The sequence below is a fragment of the Asparagus officinalis genome, chromosome 6 (genome assembly GCF_001876935.1).
Source record: "Asparagus officinalis chromosome 6, Aspof.V1, whole genome shotgun sequence".
NCBI classification, from domain to species: domain Eukaryota; kingdom Viridiplantae; phylum Streptophyta; class Magnoliopsida; order Asparagales; family Asparagaceae; genus Asparagus; species Asparagus officinalis.
In genome coordinates, this window is record NC_033799.1 from 13,985,207 (window position 1) to 13,999,224 (window position 14,018).

At 35.0% G+C, this 14,018-nt stretch overlaps 1 protein-coding gene across 1 annotated transcript in view; it reads right to left on the reverse strand.

The window, feature by feature from the left end:
* The window catches only part of LOC109844924, a 15,843-nt gene continuing 2,696 nt past the window's right edge, over positions 872-14,018 (reverse strand). Inside the window, exons 5-8 of the mRNA XM_020414096.1 lie at positions 1,738-1,879; positions 1,571-1,651; positions 1,371-1,460; positions 872-1,291 (exon numbers count right to left, since the gene is read on the reverse strand). Of these exons, the coding sequence (XP_020269685.1) occupies positions 1,169-1,291; positions 1,371-1,460; positions 1,571-1,651; positions 1,738-1,879 (436 nt within the window). The 3' untranslated portion in view covers positions 872-1,168. The remainder of the gene's footprint in view (positions 1,292-1,370; positions 1,461-1,570; positions 1,652-1,737; positions 1,880-14,018) is intronic.

Sequence of the window (14,018 nt, forward strand, 5' to 3'; positions counted from 1 at the left end):
ACCGGGAGGTAAAGGGTGCATATCAAGGTCCGTACTTCCATGGTCTTCACCATGGAGGTGAAAAATGAGTGGCGTGTTCTGCTTTTAGCTAGTTTGCTTTTATGTGTGCATGTGCACGTGTGTATGTATGCATATGTACCTGTGATAAGTGCCTGAAGGGAGTGTAATAGAGGGGTCTATGTAAGAGAAAATATTGTAGTGTATTAGAGTGATGTAAGTGATAAATGCCTGAAGGGAGTGTGTTGGAGTGATCTATGTAAGAGAAAATATTGTAGCGTGTGTCAGTGTGTTGAATTTTGATAGCTAGTTCTGATTTGATGGTACTTCTGAGATTTGTTTAGAACTCATCTCAAGAAGTATAAGATGTGTGTTAAGTGTGTTGAATTTTGATAGCTAGTTTTGATTTGATGGTACTTCGGAGATTTGTTTAGAACTCATCTCAAGAAGTATATGATCGTAAATAGCCGTAATCCTGAACACAAATTATGAATTTAAGTTAAACACAGCACCTAAACCTTGTCTAAACCTGAAATTTTATGTTAGCGTGATTGAATTTTGATTGCTAGTTTTGTTTTGATGGTGCTAAAAAACCTAAACTTTGTCTAAACCTGAAAATTCATCTATTCTGTAAAATATTTGGACTGTTGAAATGTAGTCACAGTAGTATTTTCAGAGATCTCATGCTAAGAATCTGATGCTATGATAACAATTGAGGTAGAAACTATAAATGAACAATGTTAGGATGAACCTTTTATACTCACATTTCCTAACTAATATATGATCTACAATTTGAAAAACTAAAAACCAGACAAGGGAAATCCAATGTGTAGGATATCAAATTGCATCTAATTTTACCTATATATGGATCTCTGAGATCTTAGGTCTGTTGAGATGCAATAATCCTTTGGAATTATAAGATACACAACCACCAACCCACTTCATCTTACTAATATTCACATGTTATAAGAAACAAATATTGATACATAACCACTTCATCTCTGTATATCCTTTGAAGAGAGAGTGGCATCATTGACTTGAATCTACCTATATATGTCCATCAATACATTCCTCTATACTACAGCATCTTCTCTTCTTCCTTCTCTGATCACCACCGATAAATATTTGGTGGCCATAAAGATTCAACCGATGCCCAACCAAGCTCAACTCACTAGCAAACGCGAACAACATGAGGTTGAGATTGATAAATTGAGACAGAGCTCAAGCTCTCTTCATCAGGTAGTGAGACAGAGCTCAAGCTCTCTTCATCAGGTACAGCTACATTGCGTGCCCCCTAAATAAGTGATTGATATATGGTTTTAAGAGAAAATATAAAAGTAGGAAATGATAAACAAAAATTTATAATATGGTACGTGCAGTTGGCGTCGTCGTTGAAATATGCATAGAACTCTTGCCAAGACTACAATGGGTATTAGTATTCCCCCAACTCTTAACACAAGGAGCTGAGATTCAATAAATATAAAGGGGTGAGAATTATATTCATATTTTTGGTGGAAAAAAAAAACAAATGAAATAACCAGAAAATTGTCAAAGAACTGTAAGATGTTCTCACAGAGAAGGGTGCCGTAAATTCGTCCTCAACCTCACCAACCATGAGGGGAAGAAAATGCCGAAGAATGAAGAGAGTCATGAACTGAAAACAAAGATAGAAATTTTTTGCTCAGAATGCTAAAAACATAATAACAGATAAAATTTTGATGTTAGTGTAAAGAGACTTACAATTATAGCCACTGACCGGTAGTATAATGTGCTTCGAGAAGGATAGCAATTGTAATCAGGGTCCATGAAACCTCTGTCAGAGGGAACCATTGTTATGATCTGTGAATCATGGAGATCCCTACTTGATACCTCCCACCTTCCCCTAATAAACATATTACCAACAACAGTGAATTTTCCATATGGCGTAAAGATTATGGGATACAATCATACAACAGTCACATAACAAGGAGGAAGGAGGAGAACAAAGAAATACAATATGAAGAAGCAAGAAGAAAACCAGAAGGAGAGAAAACTACATTGTTTCCTGAACCAAGGTGTCATGTTGCTGTGAGTCAGTTGTCTATTATGATGGAAGACACGGTTCACATACCAATAGGAAGATGATCGTACAATAAGGCGACACAATTTTTTTTTGCATCAATGTTTTCATTCAGAAGAACTCTCTCCTTCTGTTTGATTTCAGATGTAAAAATACCAGACAAGAATGATACAATCTGATGATTAAAGAGATTTAGCAAGATGTTTTAATGACAAGGGTTTAATGTGCTGCAGTAAATTACAGGACAAATTGGAGCACTAGTGGGTGAGCTACAATCCTAAATATGCATTATCATGTCACAATTATGATTTTCCAAGAGAAAATTAAAGCTCCAAACACTTGTATATGTAAACACTACTACTAATCCTTAGTAGATAACTAATTGCTACATTAGAGTAAGACATAACAAGCATATACAAGCCAGTAATTATATAGATGTGTGGTAGCTGTGAAATTGTTTACCTGCCACCTGCCACAGCTCATTTTGCAAAGAATATACGTCCTACCCACTAAAAACTCAATCCCAGTGTCTTAGCGGCACTAGTTTGACTGCACAACGTCGGCACTGGGCGGGGGGGGGGGCCGCCTTTGTGTTTGTGGAGTGAGCTCATTCCCCATTGCCCCCTCCCCGTACACACACACAACACCCACAGCCACACACACACACACCAACACACCACACATATATATAGACCTATACTAAGCGTACCCTCACTCACTAATATATACTCAGGTACTAGTACTTACATACCTCTTCTCTTTCCACTACTCACGCGCTTTTGATAACTACCTGACCTGTATACTTTATACATACCCGCCGTGCAGAAATATGGGATATCTTCGGTCAATGCACAAAATTGCGCACAGAATCTTCTGCTGCTTCGCATCACGCCTCGAAGGTGGCACAATCCCATTTTTTCTTCCGTCCTCCACTCATTCAATCATAGGCGCGAACGCACTATTCACGATGAGTTCGAGCGTAGTGCATGGAGGATATGCCAGACCATTTGAATGAGCTGGAGGGCCTGATCTAAATGCCCAACCCTCAAACATCTACCAACCGCATAATTTTTGTGCTTGGTACCAATACATAACAATTTCCCTGTCTTCTCCTCTAATATTATACGACTATACTATACCCCTACTTCAATATCATATATGATACCTATCATACTATCATACCTGTGATACTTATATATTTGAGAGAGAGAGAGAGAGATGGAAGATTATGGTCAACATTAAGTGACCATCCACCAAAAAAAAAGTTTCTATCCCTATTGTAAAAAATCTCTTCCATATGATGGCAATGGATTTATAGGTTATCATCAACTGGGAAGAAACTTTGGTGGATAGATCCGCACTTAAGTTGACAATAAGTTTATCTCTCTCCTCTCTCCCTGCCTCTCTCGTACTAAATATTATATATATACTATATATATACCTATATATTATATCATGTATATATAGTATATATACGTAATATATATATATAGTATATTATTGAGGTTGGGTAATATCCTTGTCATAAGGAGCCGAGAATTCCTCTTAACGCCTAAATGTGGCAATAACTCCACCAATCTCTCATAAAGTAGAGAGAGACTTTAGAGGATGTGCATTAATGCACATAGCGCGACAAAGAGGTTAAATTCTCCCTAATGACAGGATATCCCATTAACTCATATATATATTTTATACTTCATAGTAAATCATATATTATATAATAAGTATATATTATTTATATTTATATTTATATTTATAACTATATTTTATACCTGTAGTGATGTCGAGGAATATTTGGGTTAGTTACTTTGGGCCAAGAATCTCTTTGGTAATAGTTGAAGTGTGGAGCATCATCGGTTTTTTTTTTTTTTTTTTTCTGTCCATACATCACACCTTGGAGTTGGTGCGGTTGAGGCTCCATGTTCAATTGTGTGTTATGTAGGACAAGATGCGTCCAACATCACTAACAAGATTCCTTGGCCAAGTATTACCCATATTTCCTCCTATTATTATACTTTTATATCATAATAGATATACTAATATCATATTAAAAATCACTATATATATAATATATACTAATATACTAAGGTTATATATATCTATTATATATTATTACTAATATATTATATATCATTACTATGTTGTTTTTGTAAGTAGATAGATCATTGAGTATGAATGCTTGGTACCAATGCACAAATTTTTATGCTTGGTAGTCTTTGAGGTGTACTGATTTCTCGATCCACGTCTCATTCCAATTTTCACCCCACTCTCCAACTCCATGTGAATATGGGTCTCAATTTCAATGGTGGAGGGAATATGTCACCGTTAACTAGCAAGCAACAAAAACTTGTGTTAGTACGCCAAAACATACTCCATTTCTCTCTCTCCTATATATGTGTGTGTGTATTCATCTATAAATAATGGGAGATCCAAGAATTCACCTAAAAAATTCATACTGGCAGTAAAAATGTCTAAACAAATTACTGTAGGCACAGACAGATAGGATCCAATAAAAATTCGCTATTCATGCTACAATAAATTACTGTAGCACATGCGGGAATTGTAAGCGTTTAAAAAACATTACTATAGCTTCCAGGCGAGATAGATGTAGTATTAAAAAAAAATGTTACTGTAGCATTTACAGAAACTGTATTTAATACAGAATTACTGTAGCAGAAAGAAAAAAAATGAAGGCCGTGCTTTGCAACGGGGTATCATATATAACTATATATATAGTTATAACTATATTATATCTTACACACACATACATATGTATCTACAATATATATAGTAATAATAAACTGTATATCGTTACATACTACTATACTATGTACCATAATAATACATACGTAAATTAATATATATATAATGAGCTAGAATAGTAGGTATATATAATATATATATATATAGTATATACAGTATATGTATTATTATTATATATATACCCAGTAACCCATATACCATAATATATACTATAAGGTATACATGAGAATATCGGGTATGCTTGTACCCAAGCACAAAATTTTGTGCCTTTGGTAGTGAGTGACACCAATCCTCTCCAAAACTCCAGTTTCAAATAGGACCACCATTACATTGTGTTGAGGAGTGGCATGAGGATATGAAACCATTTGAATGAAGTGCGGATGATTATGCCCCAACATCACTACCAACCAGCACAAACCTCACACTTCGTGGCTTGGTACCAAGCTGACCCGCATCTTCTCTCCTCTCTCTCTATATAATATACCGTATGTTGTGTGTGTTGTGTGTATGTACTATGCATATGCATATGTATAATATCTATAAGGGTGAAAAATAATAATGTATGATACAATGGCCTATATACAACTGAGCCCGTATATACACACGAAGAGACTTTAAAGATGAAGAGCAAGTACCTGAAATTCATTGGAATGGCCGCCATAGTGAAAACTGAGGAGGAGATCAAGTATAATCCTGGTTTGATTGCTGGGAAGTCACCAAAAATTCATAACGAAGCTTGAAATTAGGTATCCACGCTTCATTTTTAAAATTAAAAAACTGAAGAAACAATAATCTATTTGTATTGAGACTTGTTGGTATATCCAGGTTATCTACTCCCCAGATCTTGGCTGTGTTATTTTCTGTAATGTGGGATGATGAGATATTTATGGTGAGCTGTTATCATTCCATTAGTATCCATCTTGTATAACATACTTACAAATGTTTCTGTAACGCTACCACCAGATTGTTGACTCTCCCTAGATAGATGTACATTTGTGATGTGTGAAAACAATGTTAATTTGCATCCTGTGTGGTGCATGGCAGGTTTGCATTCTGGTTTCGCCTTAACCGACTGCAGCCTTGGTGAACCCAGGGCGTCACAGCAGAAGGATGTTCCTTTACGATGCACTCAGCGATGTTCAACACGATTGTTGTCACTATCTCAGTCGACATCAAGTTGAATGACGAAGTGCAGACCCTATTGATCTATCGCGTCCGGATAGTTAGGCAGGTTGCGTGACCCGCCATGCAGCAACTCGTAGGAAGGAGAAGTTGAAGCGAAGGAAGGTTGGTAGCTATGATTCTACCTGCGAGGATGTTAGATAGAAAATGCGAAATGAATCAGAAGGTTCAGGTTCAGCCTAAAAAAGTCTCGAGCAGAGAGGCAGAAGCCATAATAGGCGGGGAATCAAAAAACAGGGAAGTCGAATGACAGCTCGAAAAAAAGAAGAAGTTCCGAACTCCGAAGGTGAGAAAACCTAATCAAGGCATAATGTTGGAATTGCGGCCAGGGAGCCAACATGTCTCTACTGTAAACGCACGAAGAAAAATGACAGCGCAAAAGACTCAATCATTGTGCAAGATGCGCTGACTTCTCGCTATTGGACGTAGCGATTCCGATTCATGGGTTATTGATTCGTGAGCCTCATTCCCAGCCACCTGCTAATAGAAAGCAATTTCAGAAACTATGTATGCAGGGAAGCTTTTGAAAGGTAATACATTAGGGATAATGAACCCTGATGGTGTAATTGGGAAGAGCGATGTGGCAAATACCATTTGAAAGGGCTCTAAGTGTCTCTGAAGAAATTCAGACACGTAAGCCGAAGTTGAGCAGGAAACCTTATTCTCGGTTGATCAGCTTGGAGCAGAAAAGGCTATGTTACAAATTCACTGAGATTTATGGAAAAATCTCTAAAAAAACGGTACACCCATATCGGTTTGCCCTGGCAAACTAGACCGGTACGCCTCTTTTACCGGTAACTTCACATGCATGATACCTCGTGATTGCTGCAGGCAATGAGAGTTGGCCGATCTGTGCACAATGAGGCCTTGGACACATGAGTGAGAAGGGTATGAAGATCTTTTAAAATCAGAAAGGGAAGCTAAACCGGCATCGAATTCGGTGAAAGTCGTGTTGCGAAGGACTGCATCCTTCGGGAAACAAGAGAGAGTTAGTTTCGAAGGGTCGGGTAGAAGGACCAAACCCTAGAAGCTCACAAGCTAGAGCTTTGTTCATCACAGAGTATGGCGGTCCAGCTAGCGTGTCTTCCTTTTGGCGGTTCGACATACTACGTCACCCTTATCGACCCGAATCAGCTCGAGGAAGTGTGGGTATCATTTTTATGGAAGCACAAGTCGAAAGGTGTTTAACAATTTTCAAAGAAAGTGAAAGCCAAATGTGGAGAGACGAAGACAGATCTGAAGTAAAGTAATCTGCAGATCAAGACAATCGGTGGAGAATGTATTATTTGGAGGGAGTTCAAGAACGTTCTGTGCTCTGAACGGAGACTTGCGCCTGAGAGACCACTCCCAGGGACGCGCAACAGAAGACACGCGTAGTCAGAAATAAATGAACAGAACGCTGACAGCGCATGCGAGGAGCAAAATGCGTCTATTATGCAGACGTTCTACCAAAAAAACTTTATGGCCGACGTGGTGCATACAGGCAGCGTACTTGATAAAATCACGACATCAAAGCTTCCATTGAACTTTGGGATTCCCGGAAGAGGTTTGGAGTGGTAAAGAAAGTTAATCCCTCACACTTAAGAGTCCTTTGGTGCGTGGCATATGTCCCACCAGTTGACCAATCCAAAATCAGGCCGGACAAGCTAGAAGCAACTGAAGTGTAGCATTTCATTGGATACGGTATTGATGGAGTTCTCGGTGTATCTCTGTGGGATGAAGAAGAAGCAGGAAACATCATCAGGAGCCGAGGCATTCATACTTCCACTGAGGAAGTGATGTATAAGGACAGGGAACAATACAAGGAGGGCCAAAGCATGGGAAGCAGCACTACGGATGCAGACGCATCCAGTTACGATGGATCTTTGGAGGAACTCCAGATGGGGGGAGTACAACGTATTCTGACCAATCAAGAACGGAGAGACTCCAGGTGCAAGAAAACCAGAAGCTACCCAGGGGCGAGGATCTTTAGGAGGTCATCCGCAGGGTACGCCAAACCGAATCCCAGGTATCTCAACGTCACTTAGACTACGCTATCCCTTTTGACAGACTAGCGGAGAACTGATGCATGAGGACGTGCTATGCAAGTGAGCGAATCCTCAGCAGTGGGGCATGCAAAGCAAGAAAGACGATGGGAGTTCTCTCCACCTCGAACGAGACATGGGAGCTGTAGCGCAGCTGCCTGAACAAAAAAAGGCCTTACAAACGAAGTGGGTTTACCGAGTCAAGCAGGAGAGTGATTGGAAGGAAGAAATACAAGGCCAGATTAGTCGTGAAAGGGTTCCAAAGCCCGGAAGGTTAGGACCTAGAGGGGGTATCTAGGGTCTTAGCTTAATTAATCCGATTATATACACCAAATTACAAATTAATTAATAAGTTATCCTAGCAAAGAAATGAAATACCACAAGATATATTGAGCTACGATAAGCATTGTAAACCAATGAGACATACGTCCTATATGATTGAATATAATGAAACTGCAAATGATATATATAAATAAACACAAGAATGTCGTATTAGTCCTACAAAGAGATAGTACAATAATAATATATGCCAAAGGATCATGTAAACTAACACAAAGGTAAACAAAATGAACAAATACGTGGATTCATATAAAATAATGAAGCTTATGGACAGAATGGCGATATAAGATAATGAACATAAATATAAAACGAACGCCAAAGCACACTCAAACACACAATATGCTATCACGGAGTTCGGGACCTTCCCGTCGCTACTCTCCGCTCAAATGAGAACCACTCCCAAATTAACACAACCTCAATGTTACAATCTCTCAACAACCTAAATTTATACTAATGTTATGCAAATACAGAGTAAGCTCAATGTGGGCTAATGTGTAAACAATGAGAATAAATATCAAATTCTAAAGCTCCAAAAATAAAAACTGCTTTTAAAAGAAAAGGATAATCAAATAACTAAGCAACCGATGTACAGCTAGATACCAGAGTTAGAAAAACTTCTCAAATAAGATCAAGAGGTGAGGGAGAAATAAGTTGGAAGATCAAACTTCAATAGATGATCTCCTCCAAGCTCTTTGTGGAATTTTCTCACAAAGCCAAAACCCCTTGAAAAAACTTAAAAACCCTTCAAACCCAATCTTCGTAACAACTCTTTTAAAAACTCTCTAAACAGGTCCGATCAAGAACAATGGAAAAGTTGAGGGCCCTTTTTTATAGCCTCTAAATTCAGCGCCACAAACCCTCAAAAACCGAAAATATCAAAAACTAGGGAGCAGTTATAAGGCGGCTGAAAATAGCACCAAAATACCCCAAATCTCCAGCATTCTGGACCAAATATGCGTATAATGACTATGTTACGAAACATTAAAAATAGTAAATCAGTTCTAAAAAAGTTATGAAGTTGTGGAAAGGTTCTAAAGAACATGTAAAGACATGTTAGAGAAAGAATTTTTCTGAAAAAAAGCATTTCCAGTTGAGAAAAATAAATGTTTAAACACAGACAATACAGTTTCTGAAAATCTGCTGACATACACGATTTTGTAAAATCAATTGGCACATTAAACAACCTCCCCAAAAATAGTAAAATTTTGAGAAAAGTTTTTAAAAACATGTAGACGTACCAAAACATGTCAAAGAAAGAATTTATTGAATAAGTCACCTTACATTTATGAAAAGATTATCTGTTTTGTAAAACATGCAGAACATGTCACCCGAAACAATAAACATGATTTTGTAAATTCCAATTAAAACACATAAGCAAATCTATGTCCAAACTGAATGAAACTTTGCGAAGTTTATAAACATGAAAAAAAAAACATGTTAGAAAAAGAATTTCTCAAATTTGAATTTTCATTTGTGAAAACCTCATGTATTTCAGTAGTCCAAAACATGAAAACCCAATAACGATCCCCGCATGTATAATATAGATACACTATAATATCATATACAGTATACTAATAGCGACTATATACCTATACCATAGAAACCAAATACGTGTGTGTATAGTATTTGAGGCTTAAGGTAGCTTACACAACATAACTTATAAAGCCTAAACTAGATTACCAAGCAAAATCTCATGACTCCAACTAAGCCTTTGACTTGGTACGACTCTGCGGATTGAAGGCTACACTTGGATTTCAACTTGAATTGTCATAGGCTTCAAAACCCCACTAAATTCGCAACCTCCATTGGAGTTATCATTGGTTGAAGCTCTATTTGTCATCCATCCCCTCGCAACAAGTTGTTTTCTACAATGAATAGATAACACACAAGCACTAAGACAAACACAACATTAGTTGTAAATGTTTGTTAAACCCATTCATCAAACACAAGAAGAACAATCTCCCCTTTTTGATGATGATAACAGTTTACAAAAAAGGGATCATATGCCATGAAAGGAATGAATATACAAAGTATGAATTAAATGATCATTGCTATAAACAAGAAAGAATATACTCACCAAATAATTGTCTCCCCTTGACAACATCAAAAATGGGACAAAAGAATGTAAGAGAGCGGAAAGCTTCCCCCTATCAATAAGCATAGGTTGACGTTTAAAAATGAATAAACAAACTAGAAATAGGGAAAAAATAGCTCCCCCTATCAAAATGCAATTAACTAAAATAAATATTGGCATAAGATCAAGGGCAAAAACAGTTCTTGAGCAAGCATACCATGAATATGCTAAATATCAACTTCACAATAAACAAAAGAATAACGAAAAAAACCACATATAAAACCAATAATGTTTTAAATATGAAAAGAAGTTGTCTCTTTAACAAAAAACCATAAGATTCAAAAAATAGATTTTAAAATTGAAATCAAAAAAGAAAAGAACAATGAAAATCATTAAAAAGGTTCAAATGAACAACATATAACCAATGAAATCATACAATCCACAGTAAAAATCCATAATTAAGAACATAAAAAGCAAATCTGCATTGAATTTTTTTTAAAAAAATTTCAAAGAGGTAAACCATACCTTGCCTTTGAAGCTAATTAATAACCCCATATACCAATACCTTAGCATCCGGTTAAACAGATTCGGAAATTAAACCACCTAATAAATTCCCCGGAGGGTTTATATTGAAAGTACAAAATCCAATGCAAATAAAAAACAAAATAATCATGAAAACAAAAGATTTTATCAATTAAAATTTTTCCAAAAAAGAATTTCCAAAGCATCAATTTTTTGCAAAAACAAAGAAACAAAGAAAAAAAATAAAAATACTTAAAATTCTGGTTTAAAATTGGAAAAATTTTAATTTTGGTTTAGCCAATAGTAAAAATTTGTTTTGGTACCAAAAAGTTAGGGACAATGCCCCTATCATTTTAACCTCAAAAGGTCCTAGGGTTTATGAAAACTCCGTTTTTGGGACACCCCCCATATGGGTGCAACTATAACGTCAAACAAACAAAAAAAAATTGTAACTCATGAACCTCTCCGATTGCAAATAGGTGGCAAAAATGAATGAAGGGTTTAAATGATTTTTTTGTGGTTTGAAAACCAAAGTTGGTGCGTGCCAGCGGAAGAATCATTTGCCGCAATTAAAAAGATTTTTGTTTTTTTTTAATTAGTTTTTCAAATGAGAAAACATTCTTTAATAATAATGGGTCCTATTGGAAACATAATTGCCAACTTTAGAAAAGCTTTTTTGTAATATTCAAAAACAAAATTTTTAAAGCAAGATGTTCCAAAAACCTTCCACCAAACATCAAACAAAGTTTAAACATGTGGCTCTCAACTTACAAGCAAATTTGGCAAAATGAAAGAAATTTTTTTTTTCAAATCAAGAAACAATATTTACCCGGCCAAATGAACCAAAAAACGACCACAATTGAATGCAACATCTTAGTTTACACCGATGGAAATGGCTTTATGAATAGAAACATGGGTTTGGCATGTTTGTGTGGTTACATCGTGATGGAAAGAAAAGCTATTATGAGGATGCAACAAGGAGCAATCTTGACACTTTTATCTCTCCTTTTTTTTCCCAAATGAAGTTTTTAACTTTAGCAAAAGTTTGAAAGCAGATCCAATGAATCCCATCTTTTTAAATTTGTTTTCCATTGTTTTTCTTTTTTTAAAGGAATCATCCATTTTTTTCAAATTTAGAAAAATAAGTTTTAATCAAATTTAAGAGTTTTTTAAAAAACCAAAAAGGATCGGGAAATTTTTCAAACAAAAAATAACATTGCTTGCTTTGTAAATCAAAAAAAACTGGAAAAATTCATTTTTCTTCTTTTCGCCAATTCTTTTTGTAAGGCATGCAAATAATTTTTTTATTCAACTTAAGCAACAAAAAAAAAGCTAAGGTTTCCAATCATTGAAAGTTTTTTAAAATTCCAATAAAATTAGATTTCCGAAACCTCGCAAAAAAAACCTCCCGAAATAGGGCCCTAAACGCCCTAGTGCACCGTTGGGCCATTGAAAGCTTCCAATTATGAAAAACTTTAAAGGGAAGAAAAATCCTTCCCAAAGTTTATTTGTTTCCCGGAACGCTCAAGTCCTTTCCATTTTGAAATTTTTTGCTTTTCCAAAATAAAATGGGTCCCAAATAAAGGTTTTTTTTTTGGTAAAAAGCCATTAAATCAAAAGAAAAAAAATCCAAGGCCCCCTTTTTGTTTTTTTTTTTAAAACCATAAAATTGGAATCAAAAATGCCAAATCTTAAAATAAAATTCTACAAGCTTGGTTTTCATAAAAAAACATCTTTTTTATCCATGTTTTTGCCTCAGCTTTGGGAAAATTTTTTTCTTCCCATACGTGGGCCCCACATTTTAATTAACAACAATAAAATGAAATTTTCCAAATAAAAAATTCGAGTATTTTTAAATTGAAACAAAATTATTTTTTGAAAAAATCTTAAAAACCACAAATTAAAGCCCATAAGGGAAAAAAAAAAACCATGAATTTTTTTTAAGGAGAAAAAAAGCAATTAAACCCTAGAAATCATACTAAACAAAAAGTGCCCAGTTTTTCAATTTTTTTTTGTTTCTTCAGTATCCCATGAATTGGTTAAAAAAAATGCAAAGGCAAAATTAAAAAAACAAAAAAATGCAACAAAAACAAGAAAAAAAACAGCACAAAAAAAGACTTTTAACTTGGATCTTTTTTTTTAACCTCAAGGCCCGAAGAATTAAAAGAACGTTTTAAAATCAAATTAGCCAACCAAGCCTCTGAAATCAAATTTTTTTTTAAGAAACAAAGAGGCGGGGGTGATTTTAGGGTTCTTTTTTTTTATGCAAAATTCTTTTTTTAATCCCGTAATAATATTGCCCAATAAAAATTTTTTAAATTAAGTTTTATTCCCTAAGCAAAAAAAAAATTGAAATACCACACAATATATTTGAACCCTTTCTAGGGATTAAGCAATGTAAAAAAAACAAATGAGAAACAAATCCTATTATGAATGAATATATTAATTTAAATAATATGATACTTTAAATTGCAAAGGATATTATTAAAACTTAACAAAACAAAGAAAAAAAAAAAATGAAATAAAATATCCTTACCAAAACAAAGAAGATAATCAAAATTAACTAAATTAATTGCAAGGTTTTGTTTTTAAAACTAAAACAAAGGGTGCAAAAACAAAATGGAAAACCTAATTTATTTAAAATCCAAATAAATAATTAAATGAGCTATTTTGGGGAAACAGATTGCGATACTTAAAGAAAAATTGTAAAAACATAAAATATGAAATGAAAAAACGCCAAAAAGCAACCAAAACACAACTTTTATAGTGGAATTGCACGGAGTTTTCGGAAACATTTTTCCGTCCCTAAACAAACTTCCCGCTCAGAGAAATCAATTTTTAAGCACAAAAACTTCAAATTGTAAACAATCTTCCTTTTCAACAAACCCTAAAAAAAAATTATAAACTTTTTTTTGTTTTTTAAACAAATACAATAAGGCCCAAAGTGTGGGGTTGTAAACAAATGAAGAAAAAATATTTAATCAAAAATTCTAAACTCAAAATTATAAAAAAAAATAAGCCTTTTTTTTTTTTTTAAAGAAAGATTTAAAAAATTAAA